The 23,239-nt window shown below is 43.2% G+C and overlaps 1 protein-coding gene across 2 annotated transcripts in view; it reads left to right on the top strand.

The window, feature by feature from the left end:
• Positions 1-29: 29 nt before the first annotated feature.
• The window catches only part of sec24b (SEC24 homolog B, COPII coat complex component), a 35,546-nt gene continuing 12,336 nt past the window's right edge, over positions 30-23,239 (top strand). The window contains exons 1-15 of one of the 2 annotated variants that reach the window (XM_084469702.1): positions 30-280; positions 1,156-1,839; positions 2,764-2,931; positions 5,025-5,159; positions 5,930-6,013; positions 6,143-6,306; positions 7,207-7,391; positions 7,802-7,904; positions 8,458-8,581; positions 12,031-12,140; positions 16,089-16,201; positions 19,482-19,600; positions 20,244-20,299; positions 21,540-21,746; positions 22,446-22,569. In XM_084469702.1, coding sequence (XP_084325828.1) covers positions 178-280; positions 1,156-1,839; positions 2,764-2,931; positions 5,025-5,159; positions 5,930-6,013; positions 6,143-6,306; positions 7,207-7,391; positions 7,802-7,904; positions 8,458-8,581; positions 12,031-12,140; positions 16,089-16,201; positions 19,482-19,600; positions 20,244-20,299; positions 21,540-21,746; positions 22,446-22,569 — 2,479 coding nt within the window. In that variant the 5' untranslated portion in view covers positions 30-177. Of the gene's footprint in view, positions 281-1,155; positions 1,840-2,763; positions 2,932-5,024; positions 5,160-5,929; positions 6,014-6,142; positions 6,307-7,206; positions 7,392-7,801; positions 7,905-8,454; positions 8,582-12,030; positions 12,141-16,088; positions 16,202-19,481; positions 19,601-20,243; positions 20,300-21,539; positions 21,747-22,445; positions 22,570-23,239 lie in introns of both variants that reach the window. The other variant, XM_084469701.1, reaches the window with a different exon arrangement.

Genomic DNA, 23,239 nt, shown 5'->3' with positions numbered 1-23,239 from the left:
TCCTCAACCGGGGCAAGCCCACAGCCGGAGCCGCTTCCGATAAGAGGATAACCCCCGAATCAAGACTCCCACCAACCGACAACCGGCTTATTTTTGTGGAGAATCAATAATTTTTTAATAGTTTCTCATGTATTCATATTCACCCCTGCGGTCATAAGAAAAGGAGCACTGAGCGTAATGTCTGCTCCGGGTTTTACGAACCGGAATACCTCCACCTCCGCCGGCTACAACCAGAATTCAACGCCGAGCTCAGCTGCCGCTGCGCCCGCCTACCGGAATGGTAAATCAGGCCGCCTAGGTAGCGATTAGCCGATAAGCTAAACAAGTTTAAGTTGACCAGTTTTTCATCAACAAATATTGTTTTGTTCCATTGCGAATTGTCATGTTTTTTGTTTTCAAGTCCTGGTTGTTTTGATATAACGATTATTGATATAATACAATACATCAATATTTTGTTATGAATGCAGTAAGACAGCCCTTTGACATCTATACACTCACACGGAGCTTTAATGCGTTATGTTATGCTATGTTAGCATAGCATTAAAGCTCTGTTTGACGTTCAAATAAACTAACGCCGAACAGAAACCTTAATTGCTTGCTAGCGGGCTTAATGCGTGCTAGCTCCGGTCAGGCAGAGATGATGTAGCTAGCCGAACCGTAGCCTGCAAGGTGTCTGACACACACTGCGCATCATGCGATTATGGTTATCATTATATTTTGGTTAACATAACACTCACATCAGACATTTCCTATGTCTGTTTTGTTATTGCATTTATTTTAGTATTGCTAAGATAGCTTCTCTTAATGTAGCGTTAGTTAGCATCCCCTCACTCCGCCTATGTGTTTTATTTATGACATAACCCGTGCCTTGAGTGTGATGGTAATACTATTGTCATTATTTCAGCTCATTATAATTTTTACCCGATGGAAAACATAACGATGCCATCTTCTGTCTTCTGTCATTTGATTGTTTCATTTACATTTATGTCATTCAGTTTACTGTTATTTGATGCACTTTTTTTATCTTGTTGTGTTTCCCATGCATGATGCATTTGCGAAATGTGAATAAAGTTAGAGGGATTTAGATTTTCTTGGATATGTTTTGTATGTCAACCACCATAGGATAACTGAGTCTTTCCATTTGTTGGTCCTCAGGTTCGGAGCAGTCATACCTGGCCATGTACCCACCGACCAGTCTGTATCCGCACCCACCCCCGCATCAAACTTACAGCGGACCCCCTCCCTCCAAACCCCTCTCTAACACTGGCCACACTACCAACTACTTTCACCAACAAAACAACCAGCACCACCAACCCCAACTCCCTCAACAGCACCCACCACCAAATGTAGCACCCACAGCCGTCCGACCCCCACATCCATCTACTACTGCTGCCCAGCTCTACGTCCCACCCCTGCCTACGAACGCTCTGCACGACCCACCACCTCAGCAGGCCCTGTATTGCACACCTGACTCGTACTATGGAAAGCAGACGTACCACGCTCCCCAAACACAGCAACTGCAACATCAACAACAACAGCGACAGCAGATCAATCAGCCGCCAGCCAACGGCGTGGGAGCTCCCCTCTACCCTATTGTATCGTACCCCTCGGCTCCGGGCAGCAGCCAGTACGGCACCCTGCGGTCGTCACAGTCTCCCTGCCAGGCCCCCGGGGCTGTGCCCATGCTGGTGGGGGCTCCGCTACATCAGTATCCCCAGACATCAGCCAACACTAGCTTGCTTCCCCCTGCGTCCTCACCAACAGCAGTGCAGCAGTTCTGCGGTGCGCCGGCCACACATCACACATCCACAGCTTACAACGGGACACCGCATCACCCAGGTGAATACTACCCCCTGAAACCCTGAACCCAGGTGCATCCTGGGGAATTTTTCTGACTGTAGCCATGGTGTTGATTTAGATTTATATCATATAGGATACTCTAAGTGGTAAGGGTGTTTGACTGTTCGAAGACTCTTAGAAGAGCAGGTTCTGGATTCGAAGCCCAACATATGCACCTCTTCTGTAGGTGTCCTAGAGCCAGATGCCCTCACCCACACTGGCTCACTGATGACGTGTATATAATAAGTCACTTTGAATAAAAGTGTCTGCTAAACTTAAAGGACAATTACGGTATTTTGAACATTGCCCCCGTTCTGGTTTCTCTAGGATGAAATTTGACTATTGGTCCTGTCTCAGGTATTTGGCTCATTTCAAATTGCTGACTGCTTCAGAATGGCTGTCTATGGGCATTCAGAAACCTGTCCTTAAAACAACACTAAATGTTCCTTTTCATAAATGTGCAACGAATGGTTAGTGGTGTTCGTTTGTGGTCCAAATCAAGTATCATAGTGAAATACAGTTTCTGTTGTGCTTTATTTGGCATTTTGTAAATCCCATTGAAACGGAAACCGGACCTGAAATGGAAATGGAGCTGTTTACAATTGGTTGTAGTGTTTTCGCTCGGTTCACCGCATCAACAGTAGGGCTAGAACCAAGCGATAAGACTACAACCAGCCCCTCTTTCCGTTTCTGGTCAACGTGCAATGAGTCTTCCTACAGAAATCAATGGATTTACAAAATGCCCAATAACACACGACAAAAGAGACAGGACCACTAGTCAAATTTTCGGTTTCAACCACTCTATTTCATCCTAGGCTAATAAGTCTAAATACTAATGGTAAATTGTCACTATTACAAAATTGTAGGAACAATTTCCTAACCAATTTCAATGACTGACGGTAGTTTGTGATTCTACACCGTTAGCAGACCAACCCACATCGCACCAACATCACTATGACCAAAACAGCCACGCAGCTGCAATCTATGACCCCTACCGAGGTGTCAGCTACGGTAACATGATGGCAGATGGAGACAGACCCCCCTCGGGCTCCCCCTCCACTTCAGTCCACTCCTCCCCAGGACACCAGCAAGGTAAAGCAAGAGATTACATTTTGTAACACTGTAAGTTCAAACTGAATGGTCTTGCTAGCCTATTTCTAATCTTTGATCCAGAAGTTAGATAATGCTGTAGCTGAACTTTTTTTTTGGGGGGGGGGGGGGGGGGGGCACAGCGCCTTGGCTCGGAAACCAGAGGGTTGGAGTTATGCAGTTTTTCTTGTTTTGTTACAGACATATTCTTCTTTTATAAGATAAACAAATTTGCGTATGCAAGATGGGATATTTAGGAGACGGATTTGAGCAAATCTAGTTTTAGAGTGGCCAGTCTACACATTTTAAACCTTTGCCAACACTTTTTCTAAGGACGTTGGTGTCTGGACAGGATATTTTAGCCAGTCTTCCCACCGGCTACAGGAAAGTGCTGGCAGAGTTTGCTTTTGGCCAAGGAGGGATACTGACAATGGGAAGACGATGCTATCGTTTTAGCATTGTTAAGATGGCAGGACTGCACACAGCACTGCAGTACACAGAAAAACCATGAACATATTAGATGTTGACACCCACCCCCTCCATTCTGAACTTGAGCATGGCAAGGAAAACAATATACAAAGACTCTTTTATCCCAAATGCAATTTCCATGGTCAACAAACCAAGGTAAGCTAGATGAAAGGGAGGTGTAGACAAGAGCGCTATAAATGGGCTGGAACTGGTGCTTGTTGCCTTGTTGTATCTGATATGCTTGTGTGTGTTGGCTAGAGGGAGGGGGTATATGTGATGTGCCATGCCAATCTGGTGGATATATGTCTGTTTAATGGAATGAATGTGTCTATTCTAATGTATCCTATGTGTTTTATCAGTGAGACCAAAGACAATTTTCATGCAGGAAATGACAATAAAGTATATTCTATTCTATTCTATTCTACTCATCAATCCTCTTCTGGATCAAAGATTATTGTCAGCTTCACGCGTTTGTTGTGGTTCCACTGGTCAGGTTATTTCGAGTAGAGACCACACGTCTACAGGTCCATGCTAATCCTCACTCCCAGCAACATGTTTGCTAGATATAACTTAAAGCCAAATAAGTTAAATCACCACGGGGGTGGGGGTTCTACGTCTCATCCAAGTTATCAATGAGGACTAGCTGATGAGAGGCAGAGTAGAGTGGGCCATGACTTCGCCATCAACTCCGCTGATGCTGGTAGACCTTCTCGTGCCGCTCGTTTGCTCGTGCAGACTGCTAGCTCAGATCGCAGGCAGCGTGGAGAACACTCTGTAAGCAGCCTGATTTTTAAATAATTATGCTGGAGATAAGGTTAGCTTGTCAATTTAAAGAGCCAGTGAATCTACTGTTTTAGTTGGAATTGAAACACTGTCATTTAACAAAAAAAGTGTTTTGGATTGTAAGTTTTAGGAAATGACCCAACATGATCCACGAAAACTTTGATACTTTTTTAGTACTGTTGTTGTGTATGAACTTAGTTGTATTTTTTTTTTTTTTTTATAATGTCACGTAAAAAATACATAAACAATTCTAATGGTTGCGACTGAAGCACTGCTTCATATAGTAGGTCTGAATATCACTAACAGGCTTTTATGTGTCATGTAAACAGAGTTTGTTTATTATTTTCTTTCTTTTCTGGCATAGTTTGTTGTCACCTTTTTGGTCCATTACCAATTGGCAACCCTGCATGTTGCTACTGCTCCTGGTTTTTCAGCATGGTCATATTCCAACAAGGAAGAAAAGCCTGCTTCCACCTCCTCAACAAAGATGCAAATGTTGGTGTGTTGTTTTGGAGTAGAGCAGTGGGAGGACTTTACACATAGCGTTAGTGATGTTGATGTGTGTCTGGTTCTAATGAAGACTTTTACTTACTCGTGGATGGCTGTGGGACAGACCTGTTTTATTTTAAGTGATTAAAAAGTCTGTGGATTGGATTTAGTCATTAGACGGGACTAACAGTGAACACACACACACACACACACACACACACACACACACACACACACACACACACACACACACACACACACACACACACACACACACACACACACACACACACTACAGCTGGTCGCGTCTCTCCCCCCCACTCTAGTCTTGACTGTTGTCCCCCTCCTCCCAACAGGAATGCACTATGGCTATGTTGCTAACAGAAGCGGTAGCCTGGCATGTGACCCCAACCCCAGCCCTGCTGCAGGTCCCTCCGATTCCAGCTCTGAGGAAGAGGAGGACGACGATGAAGATGAGGATGAGGAAGCAGGTCTGCTGTAGCTTTCAAACCTCCTTCTCCCCTCCCCCTCCATATCCTACTTACGTTGTTTATGTTACCGACGGCAGGCCCATGGCAGAATCCCCCCCTGGTAGTGGACTCTTAATTAGCATCTGATGTAACAAAAGTTGTGCTAATTTTAGCCTTGTCCCGCTCCCCAGAGCAAGATGCGCTAAGTCCCGTTAGGGCTCTCCTGTTCAGGGTTGGCCTGTCCAATTCCCAAAGCACTACACTGTAAATAATATTGTTCCTAGGTGATTTCTCTCGGTACCCAGTTCCTTTCACAACTCAAATGAAGTTTGTTTAAGCCATAAGACTGTTTGTGTGTTTGTGTGTCTTCATAAAATGGGAGGTAAAGAGGATCTTTAACCCCGTACCCCCTGCCCCCCCCCAGATAATCCTGGACCCGGGTTAGCCAATGGGATTAGCAGGATATGATTGTATCATGACCCAGTCAATGAGCTCTGAGCTGATGACGCTGCCTTTGTTCATTGAGTTAACTTGCTCTGTGTGTGTACACCATAATTTTAGCTTTTTATTCCACTCAAAGCTGTGTCAAAGGTTATTTCTCTCCTGGTACACACTATGCTAGTTAGCCTCATGCTAAATGCTTACATTAATCTTTCTCTGTATGTGTTGTAAAAACTCATCTTCACAAAGTAATGATTCACATAATTCAAGTTCCTTCTTTTCTTTCTGTTTTGCCATCTCCTCTGATGGACCATCTTGATAAAAAAAAAAAATCACTCTTGCTGTCTCAGGAGGGGATACCTCCTCCTCTACTACAGGCAGTGCCTCTCCTGTTCCCAACAACTTTGACTGTCTGGAGGGGGGCAGTTATCCAGGTACACTCACCACTGTTTAATATATTTAAACTACTTATAATCATACTGTTATACCGTTTCTCCTTTCATAATTCAGATAATAAATACAAAGGATTTCTTCTGTTATTTCTCTCTTGGTCTCTCATCCAGACTCGACCCCCCCCTCCGGTGATATGCCCAATCACGGCCCACCCTACAATAACTATGGTTACCCTGGCATGCAGCCAGCCTATCAGCAGGGCCCAGCCCCCCATGTGGACTCCTCCCCCTCCCATGATCTATATGGGAAGCAGCAGCCCCAGCAGTACGCTCAGGTGAATGAACAGCCAACCAGGGTGCTGGTGGAGTGCTCGGAAGAAGCGCTTGTGCCGTGAGAGAACATAACATTACATCACTCAAAACGTCATTGGATGACAGACTAGCTTCGTGTAGTTTCCTTTTTGTAATCTATATTTGACATATCCTCCATTTCCTTGTTTACAAGGGTGATGAGCCCATCTAAGATATTATTGGTTGCCGGAAAAGGAGTGGCAGTGACGACACCAAAGGCTCTCTGAAAAGAGAGCTAAAGATATTTTCAACCCTAAAATCTGAGAGTGGCTGCACAAAAAAGGAGGAGTGCTGTTAAATAAGGCGGCTGTAGGCTCTCTCCTCGTTTGGAACGATTGAAAAAAGGCACTTGCGCTATTTTGACACAGGCCTAGTATTCACTATAAGCTTTGGAAAACCTGATAACCTAATTATATATATTTATATATATTAGGTTATCAGGTTATCAGGTTTTCCAAAGCTTATAGTGAATACTTATAATAATTGAAACCAGGAGTCATGGTAAATGAACTGCATTTATATAGCGCATTTTCTGCAACCAGTGGCCACCCAAAGCGCTTTACAATATTGCCTGACATTCACCCATTCATACACACATTCACACACCGACGGCAGCGTCAGCCATGCAAGGCGACAGCCAGCACGTCGGGAGCAGTTAGGGTTAGGTGCCTTGCTCAGGGACACCTCGACACTCAGCTAGGAGGAGCCGGGGATCGAACCACCAACCTTGCAGTTACCAGCCAACCCGCTCTACCCCCTGAGCTAATGCCGCCCACATATATGTACTCAAGTTTTTAGTATATATGACTGGATGATATATGACTGGTTTAAAGAGGTTAAGCACGATTGTGTCTGACATGGTTTGGTCCCTCTCGTCTCCTTAGCCCTTCCCCAACATGTCCGAGCTGTCTGCGGCCCTGGGGGGTCTCAGCGGTGTGCCAGAGCTGGAGATGGAGGCCCTGATGCCGGTCAACCTGCTTCATGAAAGGTCCTTGCTTCCTGCCCGGCCTCTGGAGGCCCCAGAGCCCAACCTCAGCCCGGACCTGAAGAAGGTCAACTGCAGCCCTCAGTAAGTACTGCCGCTTTAACGGGAGGCCGAGAACCATTCAGCTGGATTTGACATAACATGGTTCAAAGGTGATGGCCAATACATGCAACATTTGTCTGAAACGTCCCTGACCTAATGTTCATAGGCTGTTTTTGACTATTACCTAAGCATTACCATGTGTTAACTAACTAAATATGAAATGGACATTGTGTTACCTTAGTTTTCTGTTTTACATATACATTGTAGTTCAATCAATTGTATCCAAAGCCATACATACATGTCATTAATGTGCAAGTAGGGGTTAGGAGGCCACTTCCTTAAGGATGCCTAAAGGTAGCGTGTGGACATTGAAGATGGAACCCAGAACCTTTCTGCTGGGGGATGACTTCCTGTTGGGTTCTATAACCCTTTCCTCTCCTCTCCATTCCCAGGACCTTCCGGTGCACCCTGAGCAGCATCCCCCAGACCCAGGCCCTGCTCAACAAGGCCCGCCTCCCACTGGGTCTACTGCTCCACCCCTTCAGAGACCTGCAGGTAAGACTGGACCTGAACCTGATACCACACCCATGAATCCTGGAGTCACAGGAGAGACCAACCAATTACACTACTGGATTCAGACTCCGGACACTTTATTAATCCGAGGGAGAAATTTCTGTGTTCTGATGAAAAGTGAAATGTAAAGATAGAACATAGAATAAATATAAACACATCAAGTGCAGAATTCCTGGCCTGCATTTTGGGCTCCTGCAAACTGTGTGGGGTTCCATTGTCGGCTGTCTACTACAGGCACGCTGTTCGGATGTAGGGCAAAGGTCAAACACTGGTGCAGAGGAGAAAGGTAGACATGTGTTGAGATGTATAGTTTTATTTACTGAACTATGGTTTCCTTCTAATCAGAATTCCCTCACAAATCTTTAAGAGATGGTAATATCAGCTAATAGATACTGAACATATTTGTAGTAAAAATGATTTAAACCACAAAAATACTAAATGCTGAATAAATATATATTGAATATATAATAATAATAATAATAATAATGAATCTTAAAATCATGAACCCATAAACTCTTGCTCTCTCTCGCAGCAGTTGCCAGTGATCACATCCAACACCATCGTGCGCTGCCGGTCATGTCGGACGTACATCAATCCCTTTGTGTCGTTTCTGGACCAGCGGCGGTGGAAATGTAACCTTTGTTACCGGGTCAATGATGGTAAGACCAGACTCTTTATTTGAACCCTCCAGGATTCTACCGGCCCTGATCACAAACGACTATCAAAAACTAATGTTTTTTGCTTCTGTGCCAGGGCTAGCTTGAATATTGTTACTTGTCAGGAGATGGATATTCAGAAGTCACTCTCGTCCACACGTAAATGGGCATTTCTAAAAATAGAACATTTTCTAGGCGCTTTGCCCTCCTGTCCACACCAAAACGATAATTCAGGTCACTGAAAACTAAGCTTTTAATAAAACTCCTTCAAGGGTGGATATTTTTCAAAACTCACCCCACAAAGGTTTCCCAATGCGATGACATTATGACCTTGATTTACACAGGGCAATTGTTTCAATCATTGATCATGTGTGAGAAACCTACAAACAATGGCGGAATACGGCCGTGTTTACCGGCTAGTATTGTTAGGTTTAACTAGACATGTTGCCGCATGTGCATTTTGTCTAAAAAATGTGTGTAATTGCGCCAACTCGTCGTGTGCACATGCATGCTGACATGCTAATACTAGCGAGGCTAATGAGCGAGCACGTCGAGTTTAATGTTCCTGGACCGTTTTGACGCTGACTTGTGATTAGGGCTGCAACTAACGACTATTTTAATAGTCGACTAGTCACCAACTATTGAAACGATTAGTCGACTAATCTGATAATTATAAAAATCTTCTTAAATTGAGCATGAAGTTGCTTTAATTATGTGGCAAATGATAATAAACACAAGAAACATGGGTACTTCAAAATGCATCTATTATACTATATATATATATATATATATATATATATATAACAGAGTTAGTAACTGAATTACTCTATAGTAAAAGTATCTAGTTACCAGGGAAAGTAATTATTTGCGTTACTGTAAAAAAAAAAGTAGCTTTGTAGATGCGTCTGTCGTTGTGGGATGCTTCATTAAATTAGAGTTGCTTACAACAGATGTCGACAAAGTCTTTGCTCCTGGACATAATGTTCACTTTACATGCACATTCTTTCCTTTGACCTCAATGAATTTGAAGTAGTGCTTATATCTCCACCTTGAAAATGACAACTTTTCATCTGATTGCTTCGGACTCGCCATTTCTACTGCTTCATCGAATCTGTTTGGTATTTGTGTGTGCGTGTCCGTGTGGCACGCGTATCCTGGCTTGTGTGTAAAAACGCTGGCTCCGATTGGCTACCATAAAACATGCCAATCATAATCGCTTATCTCTTTGTTAAACCCGGTCTCCTCACTAGCAGTTTGTGTGTGCAGCCAGGGGTGCGTTCGGATTACACAGTTTATTCAATCAATTCATAGTAACGCACCACATTTAACTGTCAGTAACAGTAACAGCGTTGTAACGACGGAAAAATTAATTAGTTGGATTACCCCGTTACTGAAAAATAACGGCGTTACATAACGCTGTTATTTTAAACGGTGTTATTACAAACACTGCTCGGATGAAGCACTGGGAAGGATTTAAGCACACGGTTTCCACACCGCGGGCGCGGTGTTCCTAATAATAATAATAATAATAATAATTTCATTTGAAAAACAAAACGTATTGGCTTGAATGTTACTTGAATCTTACCGAGGCGAGTCAGACTCTGTTTCGATCAACTGTCCGACGTGCTCTTTAAATGTTCGTGCATCACCAAGGTGCTGCCGTGATACGCAAGGTCTGCTTTGCAAACCTTGCAAGTAATCTTTTTATTCGCCGTATCCAGGCTAAAATGCTCCCAAACTTTAGAAGTTTTGGTACGCGTAGCTGCTGTGTAGGACGCCGCCATTTCTGTATACGTTACCGCTCGGCAGAGACGCTATTGCGCATGTGCGACTCTCGGCAGAGATTGTAATGAAGCGAGATGCCTCACTCCGTTGGAAAAACACGTCTGGCGACAATTGTCGACAATGGAATTGATTATCGACTATTTCTATTATCGACAACGTTGACGAATCGTTGCAACCCTACTTGTGATTGATCGAACAATGGGGCTGATTGTTTTTGTTTGATTGCAATTTATGGTGTCCCCTGTCACCGAAGAGGGCCCTTACTTTTTGGAGACCTGCTTGTACCAACTTTGACAACCCTGGCAGTATTGAGGAGTATGTGTTCCAAATTGTGGTTAATTTGGGCTTACGGTTCTGGTCTTTTTTATTTTTTGGTACACCTACTCCTTGGTACTTTTGCAAAAGATTCAGCATGTCAAATAAGGCCCGGATACCAATTTTCAGAGTGGTTGACGTTTTAGAGTGGTTGATTTTTAGCGTTTTTTGCCCCATTCGCTTTCCATATTGATTATTCATATTGTTAGTATTAATAATAAAAAACTCTGCGATGGATGATCTCGAAAAGTGTGCACTGCATTGATGTATGCCTGACTTTTTGGTTCTGGTTTGGTGTAAATACAACAAATTATAGGAATAGATAATTACCCTAAAAAAATAATATAAAACTAGGACTGCAAGCAGTACCACATGGTATTCTCAGCCCACGCACCATCTATCCCAGCAGCTGCCCTTTCAAGCACATCAGCGTTGTAGACATTACATAGGACTTAACATACATACATGCACGCATGCACACTCAGACATACAGAGAAACACAGACAGAGACAGACGCACATGTGCATGCACAAGCACACTCAGACATACATAGACGCACAAACTATGTTCACATGTTTTAAGGGAGGGGTACTCCTATTCCTGCATCTTTCACATTTTTCAAATTGGAGCTGTGACCACACAAGATTTATTTTTTTCCTTGTGAAGGTGATTTGTGGTTGATAGAACAATCAGCGCAAATTAGCAAATATTGAATTTGCCATAACTCCATTCCGTTAGTAAACTCCATTTACTAACGCCGGTTTTTTTTTCAGTTTTTTATTCAGGCAAGTCCAAAAATATGAAAAATGTTGTGCAATCGAGCTGAGCTATAGGGGTTACCAATCTGGAATAATTATATTAAGAATCTCTAGAATAACAATAGGTATCCACAGATACTCCTAATACCTAATAAAACACATGATTACAATAGTGTGTCTTGCTTTGCAACCACACTAATAAGACACGAGATAACAATCGTGTGGATTGTTTTGCAACCACACTAATTACATGTTTACATGTCAACCTAGCTTTGCGCTTTCAGGCTACGTTGCTGTATTCTCTACTCAAGAAGTAGCCCATCAATGTGCATGCTGCTAATGTACTCCTGTGGTGTTTGACACAAAGGTTTTATCGCCACCTTCTGGCTTAGCATGATTATGTGAGCGTTTTTAGTTTTTGCCTTGCCTTGTTTTCTTAGATATTTTCTATTACACCGCTGGTGTGGACAGTCATTTTTTTGAAAACGGAGGGGAATTGAAATAGTTTTCTATGAAGCAACTTTTGAGAAACAATCGTATGAAGTCTCTCGTACTCTCTCCCCCTCCCTCCCTCCCCCCTCTCCCTCTCTCCAGTCCCAGATGAGTTCATGTATAACCCGGTGACCAGGTCTTATGGTGAACCCCACAAGAGACCAGAGGTTCAGAATGCCACCGTGGAGTTCATCGCCTCTTCAGACTACATGGTAGGAATCCTCTCCTCTCCTGTCTTCTTTCCTCTCCTTTCTTATCTCCTCACTTTCCGCTCCTCTTTCCTTTTCTCTTCATCCCTCCAATTCTGCTCTTTCCTCTCCTCTTTTTAATAGTTGTGTTGGAGAAATTGTGTCAAGGTCTAGGTTGCCCACTAGATAGTATATACGAATTGTGAACATCCAGTAAACATGCTTAAATTTCTGCACTTGTTTTATCCAAAGTGTTTGTGCATACACAGAGACATGCATTGGTTTAATCTGATTTCATGTTTTCATATGTGTCTTTATCTGATTCTGTGTCAGATATGACATGGTGTTAATGTGACCCGGTGTTCACATATAGTTTGGTGTCAATCTGGTTAAATATGTTCACATACAAAATTATGTTAATCTGGTTCAATGTGTTATTTACAATGTTGTTTTAATCTGGTTCAATGGGTTCACACTAGGGATGCATCGATTCTGTACAGATTCTTACATTTGGATACTTGCTGTTACCGAGTACCGATATGATTATTAATACCATTACTGTTTACATTGCGTAAAGTGTGTTATGCCCAGCTTGTTTAAGAGCACAACCATGAAGGGCGGTCCACACAGTTAAATGGCAGCTACATTTATTTAATAACTCAGTATTGTAGTGTGGTGTTTGAGTGATATTAAATGCTAAACTAAATGTTAAGCTAAACTAAGAGTAAGCAACAAAAGCTAAAGGAACAGAAAACCCAGTTGGATGCCAGGCAGGCACCAGCCTTTCAGGTGGGAGAGAGCGAGGTCATCCCTCAATGAGTTCAATCCCTCAATGAGGTGGGAGGGGCCAGGCAATCAGCTTCCCTGGAAGGAGAACACAGGCCAGCAGAAACAGGGAAGCAAGATGGCTCAGGACCCGGTTTCCCGAAACCTTCTTAAAGCCTTCTTAACGCCTCGTCATTTTAAACCTCAACTTTAAGTTCTACCTTAACATTTTGTGTGTTTCCCGAAACGTTCTTTGCTACAAATCTCTTTCGTACGTCGTTTGTTAAGGTTGGACTGAAGCGCTCATAGAACCTTCTTAGCTCTACCGTAGTGATGTTTCAGCTCCTGACGCTAGTCGTCGCCACTGTGCAGTAACCTTTAGAAATCCCTGTTGCCCATGGAGCTGCCACATTGGCAGTGTTGTTTCACCAATGGTTTTAAGTCATTCATGAAGAAAATAATTGCTGGAAACACAAGCACATAATAAAATGTGCATGCATTTCATAGGCCAAGTTGTTCAATAGTTTATTCCAAGTGCGCAGTTCTAGCCAATTGAGGCCAAATGAAACGGCATGTTAATTAAAGGGGTAGTTCGTAATTTTGGACATCAAACCTCATTTCCAAGTGAGCCAATGTGTTATTTATCATTGGAGACCGTTTTCAACATGTTTCATTCAGTCTTAGTTGCAGAGATCGCTGGTGCTAGGCTGGCGCAAGTCGATGGGAACTGCTAGCCTCCCAATAAAAACAGTGTTACCCACTCCACAGTACACCCGAGGCAAACCAATTATAACGCCAGACTATCTATGTAAATGTCTGTGTTGATAGAATAATGTTAGAAATAAAACAACCCTTGCATCGCATTGCATTTAGTTTATAATCCCTGTAGTTGGAAGCAGGCTACGACAGTGGTGGACTGATATTACCTGGAGTGTGCTTCTGTTTACGTTCTGCTGTAGTGAATTGGTTGCTACACCGGAGCAAAGTGAAATTCCGCCGCTGCTAAGAATGTAGTCCCTCAAAATGTAATGCGATCATTGCGATACAAGGATAGTATTTCTAACATTATTCTATCAACACAGACATTTACATCAATAGTCGGGCGTTATAATTGGTTTGCCTCGGGTGTACTGTGGAGTGGGTAAAACTGTTTTTATTGGCAGGTTAGCAGTTCCCATCGACTTGCACCAGCGATTTCTGCAACTAGAAGGACTCAATGAAACGTGTTAAATGGTCTCCAATGATAAATAACACAATGGCCGTGTCCCAATTCAGGGGTTGCGTCCTTCGAAGGACGCATTTGAAGACCGCATACGTCACAGCGGCGCGTCAAGTGCTGTCCCATTTCGAAGGGTCCTTCGAATGCGGCCGAGATATGCAGCCTTCGTTTCCCGGATTTGAAGGACGCATCGGATGCATCCTTCACGGCCCAACGTATCCCAACATTCATTGCGCGTTGGATATTTTTTCAGAAATGGCGCGGAGAGAGCGGAAGCAGCAGCTGCAGCGAATACATATTTAATGACAAAACTACGTAAAACATTTTTTTATATAAAAGTAAGGTTGGGACCATTTTAAATATGTAACTTTATTGTCAAAGTTCAATTACATTAACGCTAGACATATAACGTTAAACTAATTAACGTTAAGCCAACGTCCTCTCTTCCTCTTCACCCGCCGGCTCCGGCGGTGAATCTTCTCCCACTCCTCCAATAAAAGATAAAACATAACCAATAAAATGATAATTTCTGGCTCCATATATCTCCTCCACTGTCCGGTTTGAACCGCAGCTGTCAGGGTTGCTAGGAGACAGGAGCGGCGCGTGGTCACGCAAGGTAAAGGACGTTAACGGCTGGTTACGCAATCCGGAAATGCTCCGTAGGCTAGACCGTCCCATTCCACAACGCTCGTTCGGCCTTCGATGCAGCCTTCGCGGTCTACGAAGGCTGCATCCTTCGAAGGACGCATCCTTCGAAGGATGCAACCCCTGAATTGGGACACGGCCAATAGCTCACTTGGAATTGAGGTCCGATGTCCAAAATTCCGAACTACCCCTTTAAGGATGTAATTGCCTCAATCTCCTCCGCTGTTTCTATATTTTCTATATATTTTTTAAATAAGTGTAAGCTATGCTAGTATGTTTGCCCATGGTTAAATAAATGTTTAGGCCTACTAGAAGGATTTCGAGCAATGTTTTATTCGTAAAGACTGCAATATTTTTTATAATGCTGTCAAGCACCTGCGCATGAAATGGAAAATCGAACTCTGAGCAATCGATTTCAGCACTGTCTTTCTGGACAGCGCCGTGTACGAACGATGTAAGGAGTGTTTCCTAAGAAGACTCCTAAGAGACCGTTCGGGAACCACGCCTATAGAGGTAAACAACTTTGATAAGTCTAAACGTAGGAGTCTTTGTAGCGCGCTCAGGCCCCGTCCACACGTGCGAAAACGATCCGTTTTCCTTTGATGCGTTTCAGGAATATCTCCATTAAGACGAACTCCTTGCAAACGCACCGAGAAAATGCTGTAGTACATATCAAGGCCACTGTGTGGCATTGGTTCTCCACAAAAAAAAAGTTGAGCGCGTCAAGCCTGCGCACATCAAGCCCATGCGTGCTGTATACAAACAGCCGAGGAGGAGAAAGCAGTTGTTAAACCTTTTAGATTGAGCAGAAATACTTTTTAATGTACAGTTAGTAATTAAATTTACCAAGAGGTTGTATTTAAAGCTACAAAAATAATACAAATCAAATAAATTAATTAAAAAATCAACACAACTCAACACAACTCCCAAGCTGGTGGGGGGGCTTTGATTGTTTGCATTTCTGGCGTCCACACGAATCCTAACACAAAACCGCATAGGTCCGTTTTTATCTGAATCCACCCTGGGACATGGTTTCAGAAAAGTGCGTTTTCGGGCACCGGATCCGCCGGATCCGTATGGACGGTCGGCCCAAACACACAAGACACTCACACACTAAGAGTGGACGTTATCAGGAAACCGGGCCCAGGACTGTCACAAGTGGTATTGGGTGGTTGTATCAAGAAGTTTTAAGAGTACTTGAGCACACAGTATCGGTGCATCCCTAGTTCACACACAATGCAGTGTTAATCAGTTTCTTTGTGTACACATCTAATGTGGTCAATCCTAATCTTGTTCAATGTGTTCAACACAATGTGATGTTAATCTGGTTCTATGTGTCCAAGCTGCGTCCTCCCCAGCCTGCCGTTTACCTGTTTGTGTTGGACGTGTCTCACAATGCCATGGAGGCCGGCTACCTCCAGCACTTCTGCGACTCCCTGCTTGACAACCTGGATAAGTGAGTGTCAAATTTACATTCCAAAAAGATGCTCCCTGATTATATGTTGAACTATAATCTCTTGCCCAGGAGTGTTTGGTGGAGATTGAGTCAGTGCTTTGTGTCTCCGATCCACGGCATCGGTATCGGTCTGATAATGGCCCAGTACACTGGATCGGATGACGCAGGGGAGATAGAAGTATGATCCGATGCGCACAGCATGTCACGTGACAACAGTGGTAGCCAATTAGGCACATGTGCATGAGAGAGAGTGCATTAGAGCTACCTGTTGAACAGCCAGCGCTGTGGCAGTATCTCAACAGTGACTTCAGCTTGGGCTAGAGCGGAGCACAGCTGTTGTCATCTCCACGCTTGTGGTTATCACAAAAGCTGACCATTTTTGGTGTTGCGGGCGTCCAATTGATTAAAATGATTAATCTATTGGAAATATGATTATTATATATCGGCCGTTTGTGTGTGGGGACCCCCGTTTATATGGCTAGAGGCTAGCTGCTTCTTACATATCTGATGTACTTCCGGTAGAAGCTAAATGCTAACGTAAACTATCTTTTTCGTGTCATGTTATCTACGCAAACAATATGTCATATGAAAGAGACTGCAAGGAGTCCAACGGTACAAGCCTCATGATATTGTGAGCTTTTCTCAATTAACTAGATGTGAAAGAATAACGTCAATAACACTTTTCCTGGTTACTACAAATGATTGCTAATTGGGAATCATGAGCAATGAGCAAATATGTTTGAAGTTCTTCTGAACCACGGCCTCTCTCCAATGCAGGCTGGACCTTCAAGCGGTACACACATTATTTTGCAAATGTCCATTTGACAGTGGATTTTGACACAGTATGCTTTAGAAACATGGTTGGTGATTGTTTAGATATGTCATCTTCCGTTAACCAGTTTTTAAGGCATACCAATGCCATCTAGACCTTCTGGACTATTTCTCTAAATTTACTCTATTCTGCCTTTTGCAGTGAACATGTCCATGTAGTGTAGTGGTATTGCATCGGACTCACGACCATGTGCTGGTTCAACCAACTCTTCTGGGAGACATGGCATGACATCAAATAATCTTTACCATCATGTATTCATTAGGCCACCACCATATTCATCAAACAGTAGGGCCCCGTCATGGTTGCTTGCAACAATTTTTAGGTGCCAAGCACAGTGTGCGAAGGCAACTTATTGTAATTGTTAGTTTTATTAGGTGCCAAGCACAAAGTGCGAGGCACCTAATAAATTGTATTGTAATTGTTAGTGTTATTAGGTGCCAAGCACAAAGTGCGAGGCAACCTATTGTAATTGTTTGTTTTATTATTATTAGGTGCCAAGCACAAAGTGTGCGAAGGCAACTTATTGTAATTGTCAATGTTTTTATTATTTTATTCCGCCGCGTTTGCTTTCACAGCCTAAACCGCTCGCACGCTTTTTATGAAACTTACTAGACCTGTAGAGGTTGACCCAAGATTAGCAGACAGCAAATATTACACTGATTGGCCTAAAGGTGGTGCTATACCAATTGTCCAAAAATGCAAACTTTGCACAAGCATATCTCTTAACCCGTTTGACCTACACTCATGAAACTTTGCTCACACATGCATATCCACATGATGAACAAATATGCCTCAAGAACGTAAGACTTCCGGTTCCCAGATTTTCCACCATTTTGAATTCAGTTAAAAACATTTAATTGCCTAACGATCCCAGGTTTTTTGACTTTGACAAAAATCCTTTAGCCCATATCATATATGGACCATTATCTTCAATCTGACGTAAAGATTAGTCTGTACATTCAAGTTTAAAGCACCCATGAGCCATTCAGTTCTAAAACGGGCGTGGTTTAAACCGCAAAAACAGTTAATTGCTCATATCAACATCAAGTTGGACTCCTATGATGTTGACTCCAATACAAAAGTTGTTCAGAATCAAATTCTGAACAAGATAAATTCAACATATTTTAAAATAGGGCGTGGCATCGAAATGGGCGTGGCCTGTCACTAAAATCGCCACAGTTCATAGACGCAATGTTTGATTTGCGCGGGACCCACTCAGTGGCTGTTGGGGCCCAAAGTTCCAACTGCTCAAGTAAAATGAAGTCGATTGGCAAAACAACATGGCCTGAGGCTCAAAATCGTCCAAATTTTACTTAACGTCAAAAGGCAGGGTTAACAGGGTTAAAAAATGCAAAAATATATATATTTTTCGGTAGGGTTAGGGTTAGGTTTGATAGTTTATTGGTCGGTAGGGTTAGGGTTAGGTTTGTTGGTTTATTGGACGGTAGGGTTAGGTTTGATGGTTTATTGGTCAATAGGGTTATATTGGTCGGCTCAGGCTTGGCACCTTAAACGCTGCTCGCAGCTTTAATTTTATTATTATTATTTGTTCAAGAGTAAAACAAAGTATCGGACTGATATCCGTATTGGAAGTGAAAAAGTGGTATCAGGACATCGCTATGTAGAATAGTAGACAAGTTTTCCTGTCATCTCGATCCATTAGTCTTGCTTGCCAGACCAAGCTCAATCGTAGATTGCACGTTTGTAGAAAGAAATGTATTGGTCTTCTCCAGACCCTTCTGCAGGTCAAACTCAAATCACCGGCAGAATGGGTGGGGCTACCCAGTCTACATAGACTAGTCACACAAATAAGTCTTCAGAATCATATCTAAAGTCTGGAGGCAGGATAGCTCTGATCGTGGTTAGGAGTGTTTTGCTTACTTTAGCTTTGTATTTGTGTAGACTCCATAACACAGTGTACCTTCTGAAAGCACCATCCAATTGAGCAGAAAAAATATCTCTAACGAAACAGGAAACAAGGCATAACTCTGCCCCTTGCAGTGAAGGTTTCTGACCAAGGCTCTGTGCCATCTCCCCCCAGAAGTTGTGCGATCCCAGATTGGCCATAGATGGATGACAGAAGTTTTGAGATAGTTAATCTTAATAGTCATCTTTATAATATCAGAATATGGAGGAGCCAGAGGTTGTAAATGGCTGAAAAAACACAATGGACATTTTTCCCAATATCTGCCTTGATGTCATGGGGACACATGTTCACACGAGCACACCCAAATTCAACTGAACTGTTTGGGTTCAGTTGAATTCAGTTGAAACTGAAATGGTCATGTACTCTATTACACACACACACACACACACACACACACACACACACACACACACACACACACACACACACACACACACACACACACACACACACACACACACACACACACACACACACGTGTTTTAGGCGTGAGTTACATTTTTGTGTGTGTGTGGTGCCAGGTTGCCGGGAGACACACGCATGCGGGTGGGCTTCCTGACGTTCGACAGCACGGTCCACTTCTACAACCTGCAGCAGGGTCTCTCCCAGCCTCAGATGCTGGTGGTCTCAGACATCGACGGTATGACCACATCACCTCACAAATCCAACTTCAGCTTAATAATGTCTTAATAATAATTTTATAGCCAACTTCAAATCTGGGTGAAATTTTCTAGAAAACACACAATGTGTCAATAAAGGTTTCAAATCAACACCTTGTAGCCTGGCTGCTGCAGAAATAAACATATTAAATACCCTTCTCAAAGCCTCAGCCACTCGAGGGAATTAGTTTCTCTTCGGTAGAAATCTCCTTAATGAAAGAGGAAACCAGGCGCATTTCTTTGCATTCGTTAATTCTGGCCCAGGCTCTATACCGTCGCCCCCTAGATCTGCCACAACATAGTAGAACTGCTTGATCCCATGTATCATCTTCCTCAAACGCCAAATCTTCACCTCTACAACGCCAGGGGGCATGGTGGAACACCAGTGGTCTGCTGCAGAACAAAAACAAAGTCAAAACTTTTATTGAATTAAAGAAAAAACTTTCTCAAAATCTCGGGCCTCAACCAGAACCACAAAGATCCTAAAAATCTCTTGTTTCTTATATTTTTTATGGCCACTGTTATGCCCTGCTTCTCTGATGCTGTTCCACCTATTATAATCACAGCGAGGGAACTTTGAACTTTGGATTGGACATGTGTTGATTTTGTTTTTTAATATTGCAGATATCTTCATTCCGTCTCACGACAGCCTCATGGTGAACCTGAAGGACAGCCTGGAGGTGCAGACTGCAGACAGTCTTTTTTTTTATCAGTCAATTCATTCCGTATCATTAGTTTGTCAATCATGATCACTGCACCATACCGTCTCATTACGTATCAAGATGGGCCTTTTGTAATTAATGTATGGTTATATGTTACGCTGTGTTACAACCACAGAAACTTTACCCAGGGTCTAAATTAATTTCTTGGGACATTATTTCTTCCCCGACGGGCCCTGCTCATGGTAGTACTTTCAACTTTGGGGGTGGTGTTTGCAGTTCTGAACATCTCTGATTGGTTATGTACTTGGCTGAGATAAATGAGATAAATGGCTGAGATTTTATCTCAGCCATTTCAACATCTGCATCCGAGACCCGACTTAATCCCGGTTAATTTTGACATGCAGTTAATCACACGGCCCTTTTTTATAGCATCGGTGGTTAACTACATCTCTATAATTATCACTTTCTGTTATATGTATATCATTCATATCGATAGCAAGTGTTTTACTTGCACTGCGGGACGTGAATATAGATTGCTTTTGATAACATGGCGATGTGCAACCTCAAAATGAATCTCTCCCAAACATGGATGTATTAAAGAATTCACACACACTTATCTTAATCCCCTTCAACCACAAACTGCCCTTCGCTGTACTTTTTTAGACTTTGATTAAAAATCAAACTCCATAATTACTGAATCCTCCAAATACAATGGATATTTTTTGTACAGAGTACGGAGCATATGCTCGTATAACTGGCTATATGAGGTTGAGGTTTGAATCCATCTTTTTCACTGCCATAACTGCCATCTTTTCGGAAAATGCTGCACATTCAATTCATAACTTTTTTTTTCCAGATTTTTCTCATCAGATTTTTCTCATTATGTCTCTCTTTTCCATGTCCTTTATTCGTTATGTGCCTGATGTAAAATTACCTTAATTTGCCCAATATTCACGGGTCTTTAGACAGTGGTGGAAACACAGACAACCTTTATGGCCCTTGAAATATCTGGGACTAAATGTTGTGGGTCATTTTGGTGAAAAAGCAGCTCTAGGTTCTACTTTTTAAGTGTGTGCGCGGAGCACATACTTAGTGATTTGCGTTACTGATTCCCCTCCTCATCCTCCTTCCCCCCCCTTCCTCTCCTTACCCTCTTCCCATTTGTCCTCGTCTCCGCCTCTCTTCCCCCCTCTCCCCCTCTTCTCTGCATCCTCCTACCCCTCTTCCTCTACTCTTCTCTTCTACCCCCCCCCCCCAGCTGGTGAAGGACCTGCTGGGCTCCTTGCCCTCAATGTTCAGGGAGAGCCGGGTGACCCACAGTGCCCTTGGCCCCGCACTGCAGGCGGCCCACCATCTCATGTCCCCCACAGGGGGGCGCATCTCCGTCTTCCAGACCCAGCTGCCCTCCCTCGGGGCTGGGCTGCTACCGTCCAGAGAGGACCCCAACCAGCGCTCCTCCAGCAAGGTACCCACACATAGGCCCCTTGCACACCCTATGTTGTGCATGCTTGTTACGGCATTGTTCGCACATAGGTTATTATTTATCATGTAGCCTAATAACGGCTTAGTATTCATTTTATATTAGGTTGCTTTAAATCAGTAGCCTGATGTTGCAATATTAGCCTACCGTACACTTTATTGAACCTTTACCTTAATAACCAAGGCCTCATCATTTGAAAGTGTAGCCTATTGCCTGCGCTTGCTTTGGGTTGTCTCTGTTTGTTTTAACAACGATAACGGAGTTAAGAATGGGGTTTCATCTTGTGTGTTTAAACGTTTGTGCTCACCTTCCTTAGAAAATAAGTCAGAACCTGACTTCCTCAATTGTGTCTTCTCTCCCTGTCTTTCTTCACCTTTCTCTTCTGAGAGCCAGAGCCAATTTATTAAACTGTGGCTGTGACATATTGCCGCATGACATTTAGTTATGTTATTAAACTATTTGAACAACAATCCAAAAAAAAAAAAAATTCCCCAAGCCTGTCCCCCTTACACCCGCAGTCCATCGGCCCTGGTTGCATGTGTGAAAGGGAATGTAAACACATATAGCCACCAGCTTTTTACACTCTATATCCTTTGCTCTCCAGTATCAAGATACAGATAGTTGGCTGAGCATAGTATAAATGGTTAAGATGCTGCGTTAATCTGTCTACCTCTATGTGTTCAGGGTGTTCAGCACCTCGGACCAGCGACTGACTTCTATAAGAAGTTAGCCCTGGACTGCTCCGGTCAGCAGATCGCTGTGGACCTCTTCCTGCTCAGCTCCCAGTACGCTGACCTGGCCACCCTTGGTGAGATGCACGCACGCGCATACACACCTTGTATCTCTTACCATCTCAACGCATGTTCTTACTGTCTTAAAGGTGCACTGTCAGACTCACTATGAGTACTGCTTCATTCTGAGTGATTTGCTTTTGTCCGGGATTCTCATTCTCCATTGATCGGATTCTGAGAAATTACATCAATGGCCCAGCTATTGCACATGTCTATGAAGCATCTTGTATTAGAAAATAGCGAAGAAAAAGTGTGTGTGTGTGTGTGTGTGTGTGTGTGTGTGTGTGTGTGTGTGTGTGTGTGTGTGTGTGTGTGTGTGTGTGTGTGTGTGTGTGTGTGTGTGTGTGTGTGTGTGTGTGTGTGTAAATTAATATGAGTGTGTTTGGAGATATCTATATATATATATTCGAAACGCAGGGGACCTCAGGCCATTCGTTAAAACTGAAGCACTAGGTGCGGCATATGTAGAGAGATCCATTTAATAAATTTGTCACCTAATAGCTGGTTCAGACTACACGATTTCAGCCCGATTTTGCCCCGATTCGTTCGCCACAGACAAATTTGCGAGTCGTACACGATTTTGAAAAGTCGGCGACGAGATGAGGTCTTGTAATGTGACATGCTTGCGATCTGCGATTTTTTTCGTCTGCGACGTTCGAAAACCCCACGATGAAAAGTTTGGCATGC

The sequence above is a fragment of the Micromesistius poutassou genome (assembly GCF_964030765.1).
Source record: "Micromesistius poutassou genome assembly, chromosome: 6".
In the NCBI taxonomy this organism is placed as follows: domain Eukaryota; kingdom Metazoa; phylum Chordata; class Actinopteri; order Gadiformes; family Gadidae; genus Micromesistius; species Micromesistius poutassou.
Note: the sequence above shows the minus strand (reverse complement) of the source record. Positions and strands in the feature narration are given on the sequence as shown.